Source organism: Aquarana catesbeiana, linkage group LG07 (genome assembly GCF_042186555.1).
Source record: "Aquarana catesbeiana isolate 2022-GZ linkage group LG07, ASM4218655v1, whole genome shotgun sequence".
NCBI lineage: Eukaryota > Metazoa > Chordata > Amphibia > Anura > Ranidae > Aquarana > Aquarana catesbeiana.
Genome location: NC_133330.1, coordinates 302,001,595 through 302,026,638, shown reverse-complemented (window position 1 = coordinate 302,026,638; position 25,044 = coordinate 302,001,595). Strand labels below are relative to the sequence as shown.

The window sequence follows — 25,044 nt, the reverse complement described above, 5'->3', positions numbered from 1 at the left end:
TGGACAAAAACCTCACTCCTATAGGCGTTTCTTGTACAATGACAGCTTGTGCAGAAAATAATTGTGTTGACTCCCTTAGCCTTCAGATATTAAACAAGGTATCTATTATATATACGCAGTGGTGGCAGCATCACAGGTGCATATTAACTGTGGAGCATTTGCAGAGAGGTCATTGTGCTTTCTATGGGACAATTATGAGAGTACTGGTTACTTTTTTGCAGTGGTATAACTACAGAGGCATAGAGGACATTATTTCTTAATGTGTATGTCTAGACAAAATAAAAATATATGTAGTATACCTCTGCAATGCATACATACTTCTCCACATTTTGTTTAAAACAAAAAAAACTACTACAAGTACAGAAAAATAGCTGTTGATCCTGCCAGAATTTCTTGTAGTGAGATGACAACAACACTATTACTGCTGTTCAATCTACCAGGGTCTGCGTTATTATGATGCAGTACAGTGCCTTGAAAAAGTATTCATACCCCTAGTATTTTATTGGGATTTTATGTGATAAACCAAAACAAAGTGGTACATAATTGTGAAGTGGAAGGAAAATGATAAATGGTTTTCAAATTTTTTTACAAATAAATATGTGAAAAGTGTGATGTACATTTGAATTTAGCCACCCTGAGTCAATACTTTGTAGAACTACCTTTCACTGCAATTACAGCTGCAAGTCTTTTTGGGGATGTCTCTACCAGCTTTGCACATCTAGAGAGAGACATTTTTGCCCATTCTTCTTTGCAAAATCGCTCAAGCTCTGTCAGATTGGATGGAGAGCGTCTGTGAACAACAAGTACTGCCACAGATGCTTAATTGGATTTACACTGTGTGCACAACTATTAGGCAAGTGAGTATTTTGACCAAATCATACTTTTTATGCATATTGTCCAACTCCAAGCTGTATAGTGATTGTAAGTCTTGTTTAAAAAAACAAAAAACAAACATGTTATACTTACCTGCTCTGTGCAGTTGATTTTGCACAGTGGCCTGGATCCTCCTCTTCTCGGGTCCCTCGTCTGTGATCCTGGCCCCTCCCTCTTATCGAGTGCCCCCACAGCAAGCAGCTTGCTATGGGGGCACCCGAGCCGAGTCACAGCTCCCTGTGTACATTCAGACATGGAGCCACGAGCCGGCCCCTTTCTCTCCTGATTGGCTGACTGACTTTGATCAACAGCAAGGGCAGCCAATCGCGCCACGCTGCTGTCTTAGCCAATGATGAGGGGAGTCCTGGGCAGCTGAGACACTCCTAACATCGCTGGATGAGGATGGGCTCAAGTATTAGGGGGGTTGAGGGGGGCTGCTGCACACAGAAGGTTCTTTTAATTTTTATGCATAGAATGTATTAAGATAAAAAAAAAAAAAAAAAAACCTTCTGCCTTTAAGCATATCAGGTGATGTGTATTTGTGTAATGAGGGAGGGTGTGGCCTAAGGAGATCAACACCCTATATCAAGGTGTGCATAATTTTTAGGCAGATGCAGCACTCTTATAATTGCTAAGATATTGGGGTATGATCACACATTTTGTTGCAAATAGTCAACAGGGTCACAAAAAACGTGTTGAGAAAAAAAAACACAAATTAACTGCCAAAGATTAGAGAAGAATCAAATGTGAAGCTACCAGGAACCCATTATCCTCCAGTGCTGTCATATTCCAGAACTTCAATCTCCCTGGAGTCCCCAGAAGTACAAGGTGTTCAGTGCTTAGAGACATGGCCAAGGTAAGGAAGGCTGAAACCTGACCATCACTGAACAAGACACATAAGTTGAAACTTCTAGACTGGGCCAAGAAATATCTGAAGACAGATTTTTCAAAGGTTTTATGGACTGATGAGATGAGAGTCACTCTTGACGGACCAGATGGATGGGCCTGTGGCAGGATCAGAAACAGGCACAGAGCTCCACTTCAACCCAGACGCCAGCAAGGTGGAGGTGGGGTACTGGTATGGGCTGGTTATATTAAAGATGAGCTATTTGGACCAGTTTGAAGATGGACTCAAAATAGACTCCCAAACCTACTTCCAGTTTTTAGAAGACACTTTCTTCAAACAGTAGTATAAGGAAAGGTCTGCATCTTTCAATAAGACCATGATATTTATGGAGGACAATGCTCCGTCCCTTGCATCGAAGTACTCCACTGCATGGCTAGCCAGTAAAGGCCTTGAAGATAAAAGAATAATGACATGGCCCCCTTCCTCACCTGACCTAAACCCTATTGAGAACTTGTGGGTCCTTCTGAAATGGGAGATTTACGGTGAAGGAAAACAGTATGGTTGCTGCTGCACAAGAAGTTGATTGTCAACAGGTCAAGGAAACGACAGACTCCATGAATGGAAGGCTTGTGACTGTTATTGAAAAGATGGGGGGCTATATTGGTCACTAATATTTTTTTTTTTAATGAAATGTCAGAAATGTTTATTTGTAAATCTTGAGTTGTTTGTTTATTATTCTCACTTTAACAGATGAAAATAAACAAGTGAGATTTCCTTTTTCATTTAGTTGCATAATAATTCTGCACATATATGATATTCTCCTAGGAAAGCCAAAACCCCACTTTTACTTTCTTAAATATTCAGGTTTGAGGTTTATTAACATTTTGGATTAACCGAGCGCACTGTAGTTATTATTCCTCAAAAATACAACTTGCTCAATAATTGTGCACACAGTGTAGGTTTGGACTTTGACTGGACCATTCTAACACATAATTGTGCTTTGATTCTAAACCATTCCATTGTATCTCTGGCTGTATGTTTAGGGTCGTTGATGAACCTCTGCCCCAGTCTCAAGTCTTTTGCAGACTCTAACAGGTTTTCAAGATTGCCCTGTACTTGGCTACATCCATCTTCCCATCAACTCTGACCAGCTTCCCTGTCAAAGCTGAAGAAAAGCATCCCCACAACATGATGCTGCCACCACCATGTTTCACGGTGGGGATGGTGTGTTCAGGGTGATGTGCAATGTTACGTTTTCCGCCACACATAGCGGTTTGCTAAAAAGGTCAATTTTGGTCTCATCTGACCAGAGCACCTTCTTCCACATGTTTGCTGTGTCCCCCACATGGCTTCTCACAAACTGTAAATGGGACTTCTTATGGATTTCTTTCAACAATGACTTTCTTCTTGCCATTCTTCCATAAAGGCCAGATTTGTGGAGTGCATGATTAATAGTTGTCCTGTGGACAGATTCTTGAGCTGTGCAGCTCCTCCAGAATTACCATAGGCCTCTTGGCTGCTTCTCTGATTAATGCTCTCCTGGCCCGGCCTGTCAGTTTAGGTGGACGACCATGTCTTGGTAGGTTTGCAGTTGTGCCATACTCTTTCCATTTTGGGATGATGGATTGAACAGTGCTTTATGAGATGTTCAAAGCTTGGGATTTTTTTTATAATCTAACTCTGCTTTAATTTCTCCACAACTTTAACCCTGACCTGTCTGGTGTGTTCTTTGGCCTTCATGATGCTGTTTATTCACTAAGGTCCTCTAACAAACCTCTGAGGGCTTTAGAGAGCACCTGTATTTTACTAATTAGGTGACTACTGAAGGCAATTGGTTCCACTAGATTTAGATTAGTTAGGGGTATCAGAGTAAACGCCACACTTTTCAGATATTTATTTGTAAAAAAAATTGAAAACCATTTATCATTTTCCTTCCACTTCACAATTATGTTCCACTTTGTGTTGGTCTATCACATAAAATCCCAATAAAATAACATTTACATTTTTGGCTGTAATATGACAAAATGTGGAAAATTTCAAGGGGTATAAATACTTTTTCAAGGCATTGTAGGTGGCAATGCCTCCTCCAAATTCATTAAGTGAACTCCCTTGCTAATCAAGCATTGCTAATAGCATTTCCATATACAGTTCCTCTCCCATAGTAAGGGTGCCCACCATTAAAGTCCAGATCCAGACAAATAATTTTGATTTGGATGTAAACCCACTCTCATGCTTTCTAAACTACTGCCATAGGGGTTATCTATAAGGATATACATGCCTCCTGCATGTATCTTTACCTGTCAAATGTCTCCCCTCTGTCTGTTATGAGACCCGAAAAACTGCAGATTCTGTGGGTGGGTCTGTTGTTTGGAGCTCGGTGGGTGGAGTCATGATGTCAGTAGACTCCCCGCCCACCTCTACACTCCCCGTGTCAATATGCATTTTCTCCTATGTATTTCTTACACTGAACTTCTGCTATGATCTCTAACATCCAGTCAAAACCCAGAAAGTCACCACATGACTTCAGCATGCCCAATCATGCTGAGGTGTGGAGCAGCCAATACTGGGAGAGCTGGAGAAGAAAGGAGGAGGGGATCTGAAGTACACAGAATGTCTCTCTCAGGCTCATACATGAGATATGTAAATCACCTGTCACTCACAGCAAGGGGGAAGAACTGACTACTATTTCTTTGTGTGTCAGTTTTTATCTCACTGAAAAAAGATAAGAGGACTGCTCAGGGCAGGCTTAACTCTTCGTGGCAAGACTGGTCACAGATGACATGAAATCCTATAATGTACAAGGTGCAAGCCTTAACTAAAAAATGTTTTCAGGTTTACATCCACTTTAAATACGTCCATGATTTTTTTTTTTTGGGAGAAACTGATTGTTTTACAGAACAGGCAAAAAAAATAACCACATAATTACTGAGTGTGCAGAAATGAGCTACTAATATAAGATATTTAAGTGCAGATGCAGCCAGGTGCTTAGGTGAAACACACACAAAAAGGAATTGGTTTACCTACAACAGATCTGTAAATGTAAGCCTCGTACACACAATGAGAATATCGGACAAATGATCGTCCGTTTTTCTTTGCATGCTAGTCTCATATCGAAAATGAAGAGGTTACTCAACTTACAAAAATTCTTGTACGACAGAATACAACTTTGGAAATTATGTAATGTATTGTAGTGTATTTGTATTGTATTTTCCGACGAAAACTGTACTGATTAAACAAAAATCGCACGATCTGGCATTGTACAAGAAAATTTTTCAAGTCTTGCAACAGATTCTCAACTGGATTTAGGTCTTGACTTTGACTAGGCCATTCTAATCCCTGAATATGCTTTGATCTAAACCATTCCATTGTAGCTCTGGCTGTATGTTTAGGGTCGTTGTCCTGCTGGAAGGTGAACCTCCGCCCCAGTCTCAAGTCTTCTGTAGACTTCCCTGTCCCTGCTGAAGAAAAGCATCCCCACAACATGATGCTGCCACCATCCCGGTGAGGATGGTGTGTTCAGTGTGATGTGTAGTGTTAGCTTTCCGCCATAGTGTTTTGCTTTAAGGCCAAAAAGTAAAATTTTGGTCTCAACTGACCAGAGGATCTTCTTCCACATGTTTGCTGTGTCCAAAACATGGCTTTTCACAAACTGCAAATGGGACTTCTTATGACTTTATTTCAACAATGGCTTTCTTCTTGTCACTCTTCTATAAAGGCCAGATTTGTGGAGTGCACGACTAATAGTTGTCCTGTGGACAGATTCTCCCACCTGAGGATCTCTGCAGCTCCTCCAGAGTTACCATGGGCCTCTTGGCTGCTTCTCTGATTAATGCTCTCCTTGCCCAGCCTGTCAGTTTAGGTGGACGGCCATGTCTTGGTAGGTTTGCGGTTGTGCCATATTCTTTCCATTTTTGGATGATGGATTGATCAGTGAGATGTTCAAAGCTTGGGATATTTTTTTATAACCTAACCCTGCTGTAATCTTCTCCACAACCTTATCCCTGACCTGTCTGGTGTGTTCCTTGGCCTTCATGGTGCTGTTTGTTCACTAAGGTTCTCTAACAAACCTCTGAGGGCTTCACAAAACAGCTGTATTTATACTGAGATTAAATTACACACAGGTGGACTCTATTTACTAATTAGGTGACTTCTGAAGACAATTTTAGCTAGGGGTGTCAGAGTAAAGAGGGCTGAATACAAATGCACGCCACACTTTTCACATATTTATTTGTAAAAAAAACTTGGAAAACCATTTATCATTTTCCTTCCACTTCACAATTATGTGCCACTTTGTGTTGGTCTATCACATAAAATCCCAATAAAATACATTTATATTTTTGGTTGTAACATGACAAAATGTGGAAAATTTTAAGGGGTATGAATACTGCAAGCTTTATGTCAATGTTCAGCTGGTGTGTGGCAACCCAATACAAAGACAGATGTCAGGTGATTAAACCACCTGAATTGCAAACCTACCCTATTAATTTTTAAAGGAATACTTTGTTGAACTGAAAATTATTTTTCTAGGAGCTGTTTTTTAACCTGCTTAATGAAATAGTAGAAGCAGGGGACAGAGGTCTACGTGATGTTCTGGATCAGCAGAATTTTACACGGCCTCTACAGAAACAGTAAACCACTTATACCTGTTAAACTGTAAGCTGCCCTGAACTGAAATAGCATTAAAGGCTTATATCTTACCTTCATTAGTTTCTACTTCATAGGGTCCCGTGCGTCTCTTGATTCGCGAATTGTTATTAAACACCGTGAAGGTTTCTGGAACTCCAAAATAGCTGCTGCAAAAAATAACAAGACAGCTATTAATATTTTACAAAAACAGTGTCAACAGCTGTAATAAATGTATAGTATTCAAAATCAATAGCAATAGTTCATTGGGTTATGGGCTCACATCTTAAATGTTGTATCCTTTGGAAAGTCGAAAAAAAAAATGTATTGCTGATGTTGTTGATGAACATACATATCAAGCATTAAAATAAAATAAAAATAAAAAAATTCTAATTTTATTTACACAATTTAAATACAGAATTAAATTGAATGCATTTTTATTTTTTATATGTACCGTACTTATTTATTTAATCTTTTAATCATTTTATGTTTAACCTAATATCAAATTAAAGGGAAAGCTAAAAAAAAAGAGCAATACAGGAAGGCTATAAATATAGCAACCAAAATATAAAATGGAGGACAGTTGGTCAAGATGGAGGATGCTCTACATGAGAAGGTAATTTTTAAACCAAAATATTTTAATGTTCTACCTGTAAAAAAAAATTCAGAAGATTTATTTACATTGCATTATTATTATATTACAATATTTATTTGCATTACAGATTATTTATTGGAGCTATGGTAGCCAGGTCATATTGTTTGTTCAAACCATGTTGATTTTACAGAACCTATATTGTATGTCCTGGGTTGCTTACCCTTCAATTATATTGTGTTGTATATTTGATGACTATTGGCACAAGAAGCATTTTTCTGGTTAAAAATAAAAAAATGATTTACTTTTTTTTTACATGACCTTTAAAATGACTGACGCTATAAAAACAAGCAGAAACCAATCATCAATGAATTTCTGCAAAAAAGTCAGTTATTTAAATTGTAGTAAGTCATCCTTTAAATTTAAAGACATCCCTTAAATTCTAGTCTTGTAATAATGAATGTATTAGTAAATAAAAGTGAATAACAAGCACATGTAGCATATTAGAAAATGTCAAGATACTAACAGGGCAGTAATATTCCCCGCTGAAAATGTTTTGCACTCCAAAAATGTAATTATTATTAAAATTGCCACCGATATATTTTGCTGCTTAAACAATCATCAATATGAATTATAATTATCATAATAAAGAAATTGCATCAAAATAGCTCATTCCTAAAGTGTCATTTTAATCTTTGTAAAATAAAATATCTTTGTGAGGAAAAAAATTCAAGAGTGCAATGTGACTACTGTGCAATTTTATGCTAAAACGTAATCATTGATGAAAAGAATGGCAATATAAAAATGCAATTGTATAGCCACACATCCTTCTAAAATGTATAAACATATAATTTCCTGCCTTAATTGAGTGTCAGAATATTAAATCGTTCGTGTCAGTGGAGTAGGGAGTGATGTGGATGGTTAAATGATGATTGTTTAAGCAGCAAAATATAGCAAATGTAGCAATTTTAATATTAATTACATTTTTAGAGAGCAAAACATTTTGAGCAGGAAATATTACTGCCCTGTTAGAATCTTGACATTTTCTCGAATGCTACATGTGCTCGGATAAAAATAATGATAACAATAATAATAATAATAATAATAAAAAAAAATAATATTCATCTATAAGTTCTACAATTTACACATCATCAGTACATGGATTTCAACAATCTTGACATTTTCTAGAATGCTACATGTGCTTGGATAAAATTAATAATAGTAATAATATTAATAATAATAATAATCTATAACTCCTACAATTGACACCTAATCAGTACATGAATTTCAACAAAGACTACCTTACCATTCAAAATAAGTAACTATAAGTTAATAATATAATTATTATAAGTAATAAATAAAATAAATAAATAAGTATAATATAGTAATAAATAAAATATAAATAAAAAATAATAAATAAGTATAATAATAAGTATAGTAAGGTAAGTAAATACATAAAATAAATAAATAAGTTAAGTAACTGATGTGCTGATATTATCCTACAAGTAGGATTTCATAATATTTAATTTAATTCCCGCTTTTATTAAATTACTGTCATAGGTATTTGTCCACATCCATCAACACAAGGCAATGTCTTTGTAGGCATCTATTTTAAGTATGATATCAAGATATTGCGGTAAAATAAACTGATCACAAGGGGTTTGGGATTCGAGAAGACAAAGTATTTGTGGCTGAGAATAGAGGAAGTTCTGAGAAAGTTATAGAAAATGTAATTGAAGAAGTGACAAGGAAAGGGAAGTAAAACAGGAAAAGGATAAAAAAGTGGAGCCACAGAGGAAGTAGAATGGTAATGGGATCCATGTAAAGCTTAATGAGGTAATTTAAGGGGTTTTCCATTTAATTATAAAACTTGGACACTTCCACAAATCCCTCCATATAGTAGCACTACATGACTCCTACCCCTCCTAGCTCCTTATTGTCCCAACAAGACTCTCTACTGTTTTTTGTTATTTATTTTTTATTTTTTGAAAAATCTTTATTTATTATTATATAAAAGACACGAAGATTCATTAAAAAAAAAAGACACAACGATACATTTAAAAAAAACAAAAAACAGGCTCCAATACAATTCAAATGGCCAAAACGAGAAGCTAATCCCAATGAGGTGACATCTGGACAAGGGCAAAATTGTTTTTGTGATTTTTATAGATTAATAAAATATTTCTGATCGAAGAAGCTACAATACCATATTTTTTTAACCAAATACAATTATATATATATATATATATATATATATATATATATATAATATGGTCATAATGTATAATAAAGTAATGTATGTGTTGCTGTGTTAAGATGTTATGATTTGGTCAGTTTGTTCTAACGGACACTTCCAAAATTTCTGTGTACAAAATATATATTTTGATAATAATGAATAGCTTTAAAGGTGTCACCAATAAAAGGAACTGATGTCTACATTCGATTTCCCATGTTCAGACTAATATTACAATGTAAAACCAATTTATTATAGATACATTTAAAATAATAATCTGCCGTATCCAGGTTCAATGCAGTGTCAAGTGGCAAACTTCTCATATTAGCCTGTGATTTTTTAGCCCTTATGGAGCCTTGGGAACAAAACTGTAAAACTGACAATATTGCAGCTTACCAATCAATGAATGTTACGGCTGCATTTGTTTTCTTTTTAGGACTTTTCCCCCCTCTGTTTTTACCTGGTAATCTGGCCAGTAACACACCTCCTGTATTAGAGTGCCCCCCCACTCCGGATGAAAGAGCACAGGGGGCACAGCAGACAGCAGCATTGTCAGTCTGGGGAAAGGGGAGTGTTAGCTGCACTAGGAGATTTAAACACACTAACAAATTGAAGCCAAACTCCTGATCACACTTTATAATCAGTTACAGCAATCTTCATTTTTTTTTCTTTTGGGATAAAAGTTTTATATGAATAAATAAAAGCTGATCCTTGTAAATACCCCTGTCAGTGTTAAATGGTTTGTCTGATTCCTGTAAACTGATACAGCTGGAAGAGAGCTTGTTCTTTTTGAAAAACAAAAGACTTACTGGATGAATCACTATTTGAAAATAGAGGAAAGAAAGACTAATGCAGATGTCACATCTAAGAATTGGTAAACTACAATATAATAAATGTTTGCTTTTGGGTTTAATACCGATTTAATGAAAATAATGTTTTAAGTTTGGTGTAATTTGTTACATTTGCCTAAAGCTTCGTACACACTATCATTTTTTTTTCCGGACGTTAGTACAGTAAACACCGGCTTCTGTCGGACGGGCTACCATACACACGGGCCGAATGTCAGACAGTTTTTATTGCATCGGCCAACGTCGCCCGACATTCAGCCCGTGTGTACTAGGCTTTAAGATGTCGATACATTATACCATTTTTTAATTCAATTTCCTTTAGATTTACCTTCAACTATATAGTGCAAGTGCCAGCCTGATTACATACAAACTGAAAGTATTGAAGTTTTTGTCCTCATAATATATGGTTTTGGTCATTGGTGTGCGCAGCCTATTGCATTGAGGTGTTCACCCCAAAGCACAAACACACATGTGTGTATATCAACAGAGCATTGGATGGTGTCAGCAGAGCAGAGATCGGTGTAAGTAAGGCAATGGATGGTGTCAGTATTTTTAATTTTTATTATTTTTAAAAATTCTTTTTTTACTATTTTATTTTTTAAATTATTTTTGACATTATTATTATTATTATTATTATTATTATTATTATTATTGCTTCATTTAAAGTCCCAACTCCCTTTTATTTTCAAATTGGCCAGCCTAATGGTCACTATTTCCTTATTCTGTTATCTCACTCCAGGTCTACTAGACAGTTTTTGTCTCACAGAAGATAATAGGCTGCAGTCTCTAATGATATAAAACTCCCACAATACTCCTGGTACTCAGGACATCATATGATTGTTGTCTAGACTTTATGTCACATGGCATAAAGATGTATTTTTTACTCCACAATACACATCATTACTTTAGACTGATCTCATGATAAGACGATCGTTCAATCTGATATTTTCACTAACAGTGTTACAAAACAGGAACATGTAGATCAGGCTCACTTATTTCTCTGTCATGTCGTAATATTGCTTAAAGACTGACTCCTGTTTGTTCATTTATATAAAAAAAATAGGTTCAAGTGGTAATGAAAACCAGTTAGATAAGCAGCGGGTATTTTTAATGTGTAGAGAAATAAATTGTAGTTTAATTAAATGAATGCATCAGGCAGAATGTTTGGAGGAGTCTATTTATTGGGTCAGAGTTCTCCCAAAGTAAATTTTTCTCCTTGGTGTGGTCGCTGATCAGATGGAACTCCTACTAGGTCATTTTATTATTTTTTTGACAGTTTCAGCAATTTTCTTAGCTAAATAATTTATTCTTCACATCTACAGCAACTATAATGAGGGGTCCCGTTATCCCTTTTCAATTTTGTTTACTATTAGAAAATGCTGAGCTAGAAGCGAGACCCCACTGTGGCTACAGAGCAGGGACGTACAGTCAGGGGAGGAAGGTGAGGCAGGGCCTCACCTGCCATGAACATTAAAAAAAAAAAATTGGGGGGTATGTAGCCTAAGTCCTATGCCGTCACTCCTATGACCTATGGTTCCAGAAATATGGGGCTCCTACGACCTATGGTTCCAGAGATATGGGGCTCCTAGGACCTATGGTTCCAGAGATATGGGGCTCCTAGGACCTATGGTTCCAGAGATATGGGGCTCCTAGGATCTATGGTTCCAGAGATATGGGGCTCCTAGGATCTATGGTTCCAGAGATATGGGGCTCCTAGGACCTATGGTTCCAGAAATATGGGGCTCCTACGACCTATGGTTCCAGAGATATGGGGCTCCTAGGACCTATGGTTCCAGAGATATGGGGCTCCTAGGATCTATGGTTCCAGAGATATGGGGCTCCTAGGATCTATGGTTCCAGAGATATGGGGCTCCTAGGACCTATGGTTCCAGAGATATGGGGACTCTTAGGACCTATGGTTCCAGAGATATGGGGCTCCTAGGACCTATGGTTCCAGAGATATGGGGCTCCTTGCACAGCCTGTCAGAATCTAAATACAGAGAGGCCACTTTAAATATAAGATGACACACTCTGTTTGCAGCAGACTGAGAGGATGAGCTCACAGTGCCTCTCCTCACTTCTTGTCAGAGGCACTGAGCTCAATGAACAGCTTGGAGCCTTGGACCAATGGTAAAGTACCATTGGTCCCAGCTGTCCAATAAAAATGCTGCAGTGGAGGCTGTCCTCTCACTGCAGTGTCATAGAAGGGGCATGTTTCTAAAAGTCAAATGCTCCCTTCCAGCCCAGCCCTGGCTTAATGTACACGGGACGATTTTACAACCTCTCCTGAACGATTTAACTTAACAGATAGTAACCCGCGTTTAATACGTCCGTTTTGCAGAGTTTACATGCTGTGTTTAGCGGCGTTTTGCCGCATTTGCGTTTAGAAGCCTTTTATTTTTTTTCAAAATAGCCAAAAATGAAAAACGCCTGTAAACAAAACGCTGCTAAACGCGTGTTACCGCGTTTAGCAGCATTTGACGCTTGAAATGCCTCTAAACTCAGCGTCTGAACTCATTTTTTTGCTTTCCAAAAATGGCCTCTAAACTCAACTGCCTAGAAATGACATTAAACGACCCCGTGTACATGTACTGATGAGATAACATAGAGGAGAGTTCAGGAGCAGTTAAAAAAATGCCCAACTGCTCCTAAACGTCCGTTTACCAGGAGCAGTGTACATCAGGCCTTAACTACAAGGAAAGAACACTTTATGGGTATAAGATTTACCCACAATCCTGTTTTTCCCACACAGTTAAGAGGGAGAAACTGATTCTGTTGAAAAGATACTGTTATATTCAAGCTAAATCATATACCGTATTTATCGGCGTATAACACGCACCCCAAGTTTAGGAGGGAATTTTAAGGAAAAAAACTCACATTTAAATGCCCATCAATGCAGCCTCATCAGTGTCCATCTGCAGCCTTGTCCCCCATTGCAGCCTTGTCCCCATTGCAGCCTTGTCAGGGTCCATCTGTAGCCTTGCCCTGTGTCGTTTGCAGAAATCTGTCGTTTGAAAATGGCGCCGCCGTTCTCGGACACTCTTGGCAGCTCTCTGCCATTCTCGGCGGCTCTCGGCAGCTTTCGGATGCACTCGGCTTTCGCCGGCTCACGTGGGACTGCGAGAACCGCTGAGAATGGCCGAAAGCAGCCAAAAGCCGCGAGAACGGCCGAAAGCCGCCGAGAGCCACCGAGAATGGCCGAAAGCCGCTGAGAAAAGCCGAAAGCCGCCAAAAGGCTCACAATCGGCCGGGGATCGGCGTATAACACACACCCACGATTTTCCCCTGATTTTAAGGGGAAAAAAGTGCATGTTATACACCGATAAATACGGTATTTATATGCTATATGTTATAACATAATAATATATTATTTATCAATTTACTGTGAAATTACTGATTGGAAGTTATAACTTTAAACTTCAGTAATTTATCCGTTAAGCCACTTGCTTGAGTAAAGATTTTGAAAATATAGTAAATTAACTTAAAAACAATATATAATAATTGTTTGTATATTATTTATGGCAATTAACCTCCCTGGCGGTATGATTATGTCAGATTTTTGATGCTCAAAGCGGTACATTGTTTTGCATGGAAATTTGGTGTTTTACATTGTAGGTCTTTAATTCTTAGGAATAACACACTTAAATCTGTCCAAACAAGACATCTCGGGTATGATAAAGTTTGAAACACGAAATCATAAATTATAATATAATAAATAACTATAAATAATTATAACAAATAATAATATAATAATAATAATAATAATCAAATTTATTGAATAACGTAATCAAATCAAAAACACTGAAATTGCTCAGTCGCAGAATTGACGCTGTCATCACTTTCAGTGTCTGATGACGGATTTCCCCACAAATCACTATCGCTCAATTCTGCAAGTGATTCTGATTTACTATCGCTGTTTTCTAGCTGGTCTAAAACCACTTTTGACATAAAGGGACACTTTTTGGTTGCTATGGACAATCTCCAGTTTCTAGGCAGAAAGAACAGTATATATAATATAAAACTGCATACAGGGCACTGGACAAACCACTAGGGACAAAAGGGATGTGACATCAATTGATACAGTAATGTAATCTGTAAGATTACAATGTACTGTATGTATTGTGTGTTTTTCACTTTTTGAATTTGGCGCCGTTCTCCGTCCCCGTGCGTTGTGGCGCTCGCAGGGAATGGAGCTCGGCACTGTGATGAATCGAGCGGAGAACACGGCCCGCACACACAGTGGGGAGACATCGCAGGATACTCGGGACAAGGTAAGTAACTTTGCCTGAATCCCGAGTGTGGCTCGGGGTTACCGCTTTTGGTACTGAAAATTCACCCCGAGCCACACTCGGGGATACCGCCAGGGAAGTTAACCCCTTGCCACCCAGGCCAATTGTGACACTTCTCTCCTACATGTAAAAATCATCATTTTTTTGCCAGAAAATTATTCAGAACCGCCAAACATTATATATATTGTTTTAGCAGATACCCTAGGAAATTAAATGGTGGCTGTTGCAACTTTTTATGTCACACAGTATTTGTGCAGCAATTTTTTAAATGCATTTTTTTTTTTTTTTTTAAACTGTTTCATGAATAAAAAAAAAAAAAACACTAATGTTTTTTGTATAATGTGAAAGATGATGTTATGCCGAGTAAATAGATACCTAACATGTCACACTTTAAAATTGCGCACACTTGTGGAATGGTGCCAAACTTCAGTACTTATAAATCTCCATAGGTGACGCATTAAAAATTTTTACAGGTTACATGTTTAGAGTTACAGAGGAGTTCCAATGGTAGAATTATTGTTCTCACTCTAATGTTCGAGGTGTATTTAACCTGTGTGTATCTGGCTCTGATACTAGCCAGTGCCTCTCCAGCCACTGACCTCACCGCACATCTCTGGTACAGAGGCCTCAAAACATTTAACAATTCTCAGCATTTAGTTGTATGTAAACCCTTACAATGTACCTCTCCCATTTGCTTCTCCTGGATCTGTCTGTATACCATTAAAAAGATTATTTTATATCTGTTTGATAAGTGCAAAAAAATACTTGTTGATCCTGCCTAAAATACAATGAGCTTGTAACATCCTGGGCCTCTACTGCATTGAAATCTTATATAGTGTTATCAGCCCTGCCTCAGATGAGAAGGGGGTGTTCTGTAGTCCAGATCAGGAGCGAGCGCCGTAGAGTGACAAGGCTGATCCTCTGTAAATACAGAACATTGGGTGACCGTTGCCACCCTAGGACAGGAAGTGTGTTACTGGTAGAGATGACTTAGGTTTGGCTCTGTGTTTCGCTGAACCCTTGGTTGGCCAAACCAAGAAGTAGCTTTCGCTCCTAGGCTGATGAGCTGTGTCGGGGACACCCCACGCCTTGCAGCCTGCATGTACACAAAGGGGAAGAAATGCTTATGACAACATTGACCACTGACATCCAGGTTTGGCTGAACCTAAGTTGGGACTGAACCCAAGCCTGTTACTAGTTGCTGGCAGGGTCACTAGGTAAAAATAATGTAAAAAAAGGTAATAAAAAAGAAAACGAATGCAAGTTACCATATCTAAGGATTGGTAAGCTGCAGTATATTACTTTTTTTTCTTGAATTCAGATATGCTTTAAGTTTTGGAAGAACTGGCCAGTCTGTAAATATCTGAAGAAGCCGTGGAGCATTGAGATAAGTACCTATCAAATATACTGCATTAGAAAAAAAAAAAAAAAGTATTGACATATCCATAGACTACCAATCCTGCACTGCACCATCCCACATCCGTGTACTTTATGGATGTACACAGTGAGATACCCTTTAGATTGGACAGTCTGGGTCCCATGATGTCATGGAATTCAAGTGTAAAGTAGTCCGGACACATGGATGCATCCATTGTATTTCCTTTTGTCCAGTTCCGAAAACAATCTCATGTCTATAGAGGCAGGCAGATGTCCCCCTGGCCAATCACTCTTGAGAAAGATATCCAATAAAGATGATAAACAAACCCATCACAATCACTGTTGTCTCTTCAAAGCCTCGTATCCACAAAGATGGCTCTACATGGTGCAAAATGGTTGTTGGGTTTCGAACAAAGCGTTGTTAGCCAATTACATTAATGTTTATATTTTCCCTACTCTAAGTACAAGGAAAACTCTAGTGGTTGATGTTAGCAACCAATGATGTTTTATATTTTAAATGAAACAAGGAAAATAATTAGATACTAAGTACTGGCTTATTTTTGGCTTTTCCACAGGTTCTGATTGTATGAACTCCTTATGTTAAGTGACTACAAGCAAATAAAAGCCACCAGTCTTCTCTCAAAGCACAAAGAGAATTACTGCATAACAATCAGCATAGGACGTGAAAATTATCGCAAAGCCATAAACATAGCCATCTCCATCATGTCGGCTAGAAAATGCTGGGTGTTGTACGCCACTATTCTATGACTATATCACTTGCTATTAATAAAACAGAATATATACAATGGCCCGACTTTTCCTGCATGACCAATCACAACAATTATTTGTTTCTTAAAAATAAACCATGATTTATATGTTGGTCAACCACCCTTGGTTCATTAATGGGAACATAATGAGTCTGGGACAAATGGGGTTTGCACAATAGATACATCTATTTTTAGATGATGTCATCTTATGTCTGTTTTCATTGCCCTCACGATGATCAAGTAAATGGCAGAATCTTCCAAATCTAACCATTCTTGTCTATAGCCAGATGTAAAAAAGACTTGGGGACCAGATCTTCTGGAGCAGAACTAGAAATTGTGTAGAACTAAAAATCTTATTCTACTGTGGTCTGCAGAACTACTGCCAGTCACAGCCACTCTATGAAGAAGCATTGACATTGAGGTTGGACACTGGATGGTATGATCTGTCATTGGACCAGTGATACTGCATTGTTCAGCAGTGCCAGACAGTACAGTCTAGGATCTATTGTGATATTTTGTGGCAGAATTAGAGCTAATGTGGTCGGGGGGGGCATGACCCAACTTGTTTTGATCAGTTAAATAGATCGTGTAATACACCCGATAGCCCCACCTAAGCCTGAATATTCATGCAATGGTATAAAGCCGGTAGAGTCCAGAATGCTGGTGGAAACAACAATGATGAGTTCTGGCCAATCTATTGTTCTCTCTAAAAAATAATAGATCTGGGTGTTTGCTAGCTCTCATAGACATGAACACCATTACCCAACCTGTCCAAATCTGGTGGTGAGTGCTAGCTCTCATAGACATGGACACCATTACCCAACCTGTCCAAATCTGGTGGTGAGTGCTAGCTCTCATAGACATAGACACCATTACCCAACCTGTCCAAATCTGGTGATGAGTGCTAGCTCTCATAGACATAGACACCATTACCCAACCTGTCCAAATCTGGTGCTAAGTGCTAGCTCTCATAGACATGGACACCATTACCCAACCTGTTCAAATCTGGTGCTAAGTGCTAGCTCTCATAGACATGGACACCATTACCCAACCTGTCCAAATCTGGTGCTAAGTGCTAGCTCTCATAGACATGGACACCATTACCCAACCTGTCCAAATCTGGTGGTAAGTGCTAGCTCTCATAGACATGGACACCATTATACAACCTGTCCAAATCTGGTGGTAAGTGCTAGCTCTCATAGACATGGACACCATTACCCAACCTGTCCAAATCTGGGGGTAAGTGCTAGCTCTCATAGACACGGACACCATTACCCAACCTGTCCAAATCTGGGGGTGAATGCCAGCTCTCATAGACATGGACACCATTATCCAACCTGTCCAAATCTGGTGGTGAACATCTTACTTTTGGGAGTATGTTTAGAACTGCCATACACATCCTAAAATTGGTCACATTAAGTCCACGGATTCGGCTACCACAGAATATTGGCATAATACTTCTTTACTGCATTGTCACTTAAAGTCTTATTGTCTTCCTTCTCACAACCAGAAACAACTAGTTCCTGAAATAGTAGTTCTTTCCAGAAAAATTACATTTTTCTATAGCAATCAATCGGGTTTCAGCTTTCATTTTGCAACCTGAAAATTTAAAATGAGACATGAAATCTGATTTGGTGCTTTTAGGCAGCATCTCTATTTTTAGTTTCTCCGGTGAATGTTCTAATTTTAGCATCACTACTTTAGAGGGGAATTCCAATAAATATTTTTTCTAACTGAAACAATGGTCTACCTAGGAAATGTGAGATGCTCTGCAGTGTAAAATAGATCAGGCAGGTTACATAGATGTTTTGCTATTTATTACTGGTGAAATGTTTTGCAATGTAAACCATTTGTAAAAATTGTGAGATTTTCTGCACTGTGAAATGTGCACAAAAGCCATCCACGCATCTTCCCAAATTTTACAATATATTTTAGCTTTTCTCATAACGATCAGGATTGTGATGTATATTTGCACCCTGCAGGGATATAATGAGACCTTCCAAGTGTTGAAAGTGCGCTTTATTGCACATAGTGGTTTCTCAACTTGCCGGAAATCTCTGCAAGAGAATGCCAATTGTTACCTCCTCTATGGAGAAAGAGGAACAAAACAATAACTGTGTGCCCTGCTTTTTTCCATCCTTTAAGAATATGGCGGAGGGTCTTAGAGGTGCAGTGATGCCAATGCATCAAAGATGGGCAAACGCCTCAACACCTATCATTCTTGGTGAGACATCTGTCTATGGCTAAGCTGCTAGAAGCATCATTGATGATTGTCCAATGCTAAGCTAATGATGATGGTAAGCCACCAAGCAGCAAGGGGTATAATTTTAGGTATGCTGTGGAAGAAGTATAATGGCAGGACAGACGTGTATACTTTTATGGGACTACAGATCTCAACGGGCAAGGCATACAAGACTTGTAGTTCCACAGGCATTGGCAGGCTGCAAGTTAAACTGTAGCAGGAATAATAGTGGCTAAGGGATATCAGCATAAGGCTGACCATACACTATGCAATCTTCTTTAGGTCTACCATCAATGTAGTGCAAGGCTATGCCTTATTGGATACAAATGAAATGGACTGTTTAGGTCTGTCCTCATATTACATAGAGATTGTACAATTAGATTGTATAGTGTATGTTCAGCATTGGAAGGGATAGGCTGTGGGAGGTGCAGGCGGACATGTGCATCATTCAGGTGGTCCAGGCATCAACACAACAAATCTCTGACAATTCTAAAATTACAATACAATATAAGAATTGCCTACCTGTTCCCAGGGGTTAGAGGCTGGCTCAGTCCGTACAGCATGGTTCTGCCTGCCGCCTGGATGGGGAGGGATGCTGGGGGGCTCAGCTGGACCATTCGGGCTTCCGCAGCTAGCTCAGCTTGAGGTCCGGAGACAGGCAGAGGGATGGGGGGTCTGCAGAGCTCTGTGGTTGGGGGTAGAGGGGTCCTGCAGAGTTCAGTAGTTGGGGTCAGGGGGGCTCTGCACAGTTCTGTGGTTGAGGTCTGTGGGGGTCTGCACCGCTCTGTGGTTGGGGTCTGTGGGGGTCTGCAGAGTTCTGTAGATGGGTTCAAAGGGGGTCTGCAAAGCTCAGTAGTTGGGGTGAGCTGGGCTCTGCAGAGCTCAGTAGAGGGAGTCAGAGGGGCTCTGCACAGCTCAGTGGTGGGGGTCAATGGGGCTCTGCACAGGTCTGTAGAAGGGGTCAGTGGGGCTCTGCTCAGATCTGTAGAGGGGGTCAGTGAGGCTCTGCAGATCTCAGTGGATGGAGGGGCTCTGCAGATTTCAGTGGATGGGGGGGCTCTGCACCCTTCGCTGGTACTCAGGCTCTGCAGTCTCAGCTCCTGCTCCCTGGCCTTTATATTCCCCGATCCCTCCCCCCTCCTGAGCAGCTCAATCACCGGCACAGCACGAGGGGGGGAACTGGGGGCCGCCCCCTCCTTCACCCCACTCTGCTCCACTCCACGCGTGCTTTCCGCCTCTGCCGCTGCCTGTCGGGGGGGTGAGCTGACATCCGGAGCGTCTCCCATCTCTGCTGTCCCCAACCTCTCCATCATCCTCAGGGCACAATCATAGCACAGCTGTCACCTCCCACCGAAATCCTACCTGAGGGGCAGAAGAAGAAATCCCATCATACATGTGCCAAGGAGAAATCACACCAACCACAACACTGTGCAATGACCACACAATCCACACAACACTGTACAATGACCACACGATCCATACAACACTGTACAATGACCACACGATCCATACAACACTGTACAATGACCATACAATCAACACAACACTGTGCAATGACCACACAATCCACACAACACTGTACAATGACCACACGATCCATACAACACTGTACAATGACCATACAATCAACACAACACTGTGCAATGACCACACAATCCACACAACACTGTACAATGACCACACAATCCACACAACACTGTACAATGACCATACAATCAACACAACACTGTGCAATAACCACACAATCCACACCACACTGTACAATGACCACACAATCCACACAACACTCTACAATGACCATACAATCCACACAACACTGTACAATGACCATACAATCCACACAACACTGTACAATGACCACACAACACTGTACAATGACCACACAATCCACACAACACTGTACAATGACCACACAATCCACACAACACTGTACAATGACAACACACGCCACACTACACTGTACAATGACCATACAATATACACAAAACTGTACAATGACAATACAATATACTGTTCAATGACAATACAATATATACAACACTGTACAATGACAATACAATATACTAAACACTGTACAATGACAATACAATATACACAACATTGTACAATGACCATACAATCCACACAACACTGTGCAATGACCACACAATCCAGACCACACTGTACAATGACCACACAATCAACACAACACTGTACAATGACCATACAATATACACAAAACCGTACAATGACAATACAATATACTGTTCAATGACAGTAGAATATACACAACACTGTACAATGACTATACAATCAACACAACACTGTACAATGACCACACAATATACACAACACTGTACAATGACCATACAATCAACACAACACTGTGCAATGACCATACAATCAACACAACTGTACAATGACCATACAATCAACACAACACTGTGCAGTGACCATAAAATCAACACAACACTGTACAATGACCATACAAATATACACAACACTGTACAATGACCATACAATCAACACAACACTGTACAATGACCACACAATATACACAACACTGTACAATGACCACACAATATACACAACACTGTACAATGACCACACAATCAACACAACACCGTACAATGACCACACAATCAACATCAACACTGTGCAGTTACCATACAATCAACACAACACTGTGTAAAGACCATGCAAAAAACACAATGACTAAAAAATCAATACAACACTGCAATGACCATAAAATCAACACAACACTGTACGATGAACATACAAACAACACAACATTATGCAACGACCATACAGTCAACACAACACTATGCAATGACTATACAATCAATAAAACACTGTGCAATAACCATATAATTAATACAACATTATGCGATGACCAGCAGCCATCTGTATTGTAATATATATATATATATATATATATATATATATATATATATATATATATATATAACGGTATGATCATGATAGAGTTTATTATCTCATGAATAATCAACACACACATGTATGTAACCATAATAGAGTTTAACATCTGATATGATTTATTATTCAACACCCACAAGATCTAGCTTAATATTTGATATACATTGCAATTGAACACACATAGCTGCATATGATAGAGTTTACCACCTGATATAAATTATTACTAATCCACACACATACGTAATATCTGATAGGAATTATATACAACACACATATAGATTCGTATCACATGCCACTCTGCAATATGTGTGTTTGCTTGAATTAAAAAAAATGAAGTCATGTATATAAATGATGGTCAGTTCTATGCTGTGTCAGCTATATATGCATTGCTGCAGTCATTAGCAGTAGGTTAGACTGCGAGATGAGAGAACACAACTTGAAAAACAATATATTAGGTTACACTGGGATAATTTTGTAACATAAAATGATGCACCGAGTGCAGTTATCCACAGCAACCAATCAGAATCCATATCTGAATGATCTGTGCAAAGGACGCTTGATTGAAAGTTGCAAATGTAACAATTGTCAATATGGTTGTGTCTTTAACCTACAAAATCTCCAATGTTTTAGCTGTGTGTGTGGAACTACAAGGCACAGCATTACTGTCAGCTTTCCCTATAGATGAATATTGTGGATTGTCCCAGAATAGCCTTTCTAGTATTCACAACATCACATTTCTATAACGTCCTCATACTGCATGAGGATTATAGGGTGCTACCTGTAGGGGGCAGCAATGTAACAAGTGGGGCAGGGGTGGTAGACTATAATAAACAGGGCCACTATCCGCACAGGGTTTATATATAAAGATGACTTTCTAGGAAGAGAACAAATGGTTCTCATTTACTACTACTACTACTACTACTACTACTACTACTACTACTACTACTACTACTGCTACTACGAGGACGACTAGTAGTAGCAACAGCAGTAGTAAAAGTAAAATTAATACATCTAGTTCCACTACTACTAAAACTACTATTACTACTACTACTAATAATAATAACTGTAGTTAGTATTGCTATTAATTATATTGTTTTTGATGTAGTAGTTGTTCCATTATTTCTATTATTATTATTATTATCTTTGATGTGGTTATTATTATTATTGTTATTATTATTACTATTATTATTATTATTATTATTAATATCTTTGGTGCGGTTGTTATTATTATTATTGTGGTTATTATTATTGTTGTTGTCTTTGATATGTCTGTTTGTTTTTTTATTATTATACATATTGCTTAAAAAAGTAATAAATATTCTGGATACACAGAGTTCGTCAATGTTTAGCTAAATCGTATAATTTTTATTTTTACAACAAAGCAATTTTTTGTTCATGTACATGTGTTTCTCTATACTCCAGATACTCATAATACTACACAGAGAATATCAGAAGCATTAGACTATACTATCAAATAATACATTGTATTTATATTGTACACTGAGCATACTATACTCAAGAAAACGTGTGTTATAAGACAGTATTTATTCATCTCCATAGTCGCTTCATCTGAATCTCATCAAATAGACATTTTAACTGGTTGTTTGTTGATAAATAATTCATATTGATAATAATTCTAGAAATTGCAGCATAAGGAAAAGATGGAAATAAATATGTTGGTGATTATAGGTGAGTGCTGCACTCCTTGTATATGTATTATAGACACTAATATGAGTCATTGTACTTTATGATAACAGAGAGATCCTCCATGAGAGTATGAAAAGATCTCCTCCATATCACATCATTATCTCTATTACGTATTTGTGTGGGAGGAATATGCAGAACAGATCAGAATAGGGCATAGAGAGTAACATTACACACAGTGCATACAGTATACACAATACACACAACACACAGTACATACAATACACACAACACAACAGTACATACAACATATGCAGTACACACAACATACAGTACATACAATACATACAGTACACACAACACACTGTACATACAACATATACAATGCACAGTACAAACAATATATACAGAACACAACACATAGTACTGTACATACAACATATACAGCACAAACACCACACAGTACATACAATATATACGGTACACACAACACACAGTACATACAACATATACAGCACAAACAACACACAGTACGTACAATATATACAGTACACACAACACACAGTACATACAACATATACAGTGCACATAACACAGTACATACAATAAGAACGCATGATACACAGTATATGCCATATACACCCTATACACACGAATACACAGTATGCACAATGCATACAGTACATACAATATAAATATTACACATACATTATTATACACAGAACACGCAATATATACAGCTCACCGTATACACAGCACACACAACATACAGTACACATATTATACACAGTACACACAGTACACATATTATACACAACACACACAGTAGGCACAGTACATACAATGAATAAAACAACATGAAGGAATCTGTATAACTATATGCTGTACAGCTGTGTCTATAATCACACGGTATACATAATTTGAGAAAAACACTGACACACATAATGATATACAATACACTGTATGCTTAGATAAGAGCTATATTACTCTACTCATCTATAGTGGAAGGTATTGTGCCATTTATTATTTTGGCCATTCTAGCTTTAATGTGTGTGTATATATATATATATATATATATATATATATATATATATATTATATACAGCCAGCCGTCGTAGCTCTTTGTTTCTGGCTGCTCTGTCTGAGCTCCGGACTGTCCTGTTTCTGGCTGCTCCTGTCCTGTCTCTTCAGCTTTGAATAGACATTTAAACACTGGGATGTGTGGGCCAGGAAGGGTTAAGGGGGTCTTACACCCCGCTGTATCTGCCATTATAATTAGGGGGGGGGGGATATTATGTGTGTTTGTGTGTGTCAATTTGTCTGTCTTGAAACACATATAAAAAGATATACAGTAAAGAAATACAATTTAAGAAAGAAAGAAAGAAAGAAAGAAAGAAAGAAAGAAAGAAAGAAAGAAAGAAAGAAAGAAAGAAAGAAAGAAAGAAAGAAAGAAAGAAAGAAAAAGAAAGGTAGCATCCAGCACCAGTAAAATATTCTTTGTTTTTGTTTACAGTATCTAGAAAGGAAAAATGTATGTGTTATGGAGGTGATCACATTGTATCCATATGTCTTCCTATCTGAGAGACAGTCAGGAGGATCTGTGTGTTATCGGAGTAACCTCACACACCACCCCAATATAAATGCGGCCGATCTCCGACTTCCCTGTCCGCCCCCTCCCATACATCACCCGGCACCTCATATCGTGGGGAGAATAACAGTTCCAATATAATAATAGTAATAATAATAATTAGCATTATTATTACCATCATTATTATTATTATTAGACAAGGAAT

The 25,044-nt window shown here is 38.3% G+C and overlaps 1 protein-coding gene across 5 annotated transcripts in view; it reads right to left on the bottom strand.

Moving 5' to 3' along the window:
* Nucleotides 1-25,044, bottom strand: part of TAL1 (TAL bHLH transcription factor 1, erythroid differentiation factor) — a 56,339-nt gene that overhangs the window by 29,603 nt on the left and 1,692 nt on the right. For 4 of the 5 annotated variants that reach the window (XM_073593588.1, XM_073593590.1, XM_073593586.1 and 1 more), the window contains exons 2-3: nt 19,214-20,053; nt 6,419-6,513 (exon numbers count right to left, since the gene is read on the bottom strand). In XM_073593588.1, coding sequence (XP_073449689.1) covers nt 6,419-6,513; nt 19,214-20,004 — 886 coding nt within the window. In that variant the 5' untranslated portion in view covers nt 20,005-20,053. The remainder of the gene's footprint in view (nt 1-6,418; nt 6,514-19,213; nt 20,054-25,044) is intronic. The other variant, XM_073593589.1, reaches the window with a different exon arrangement.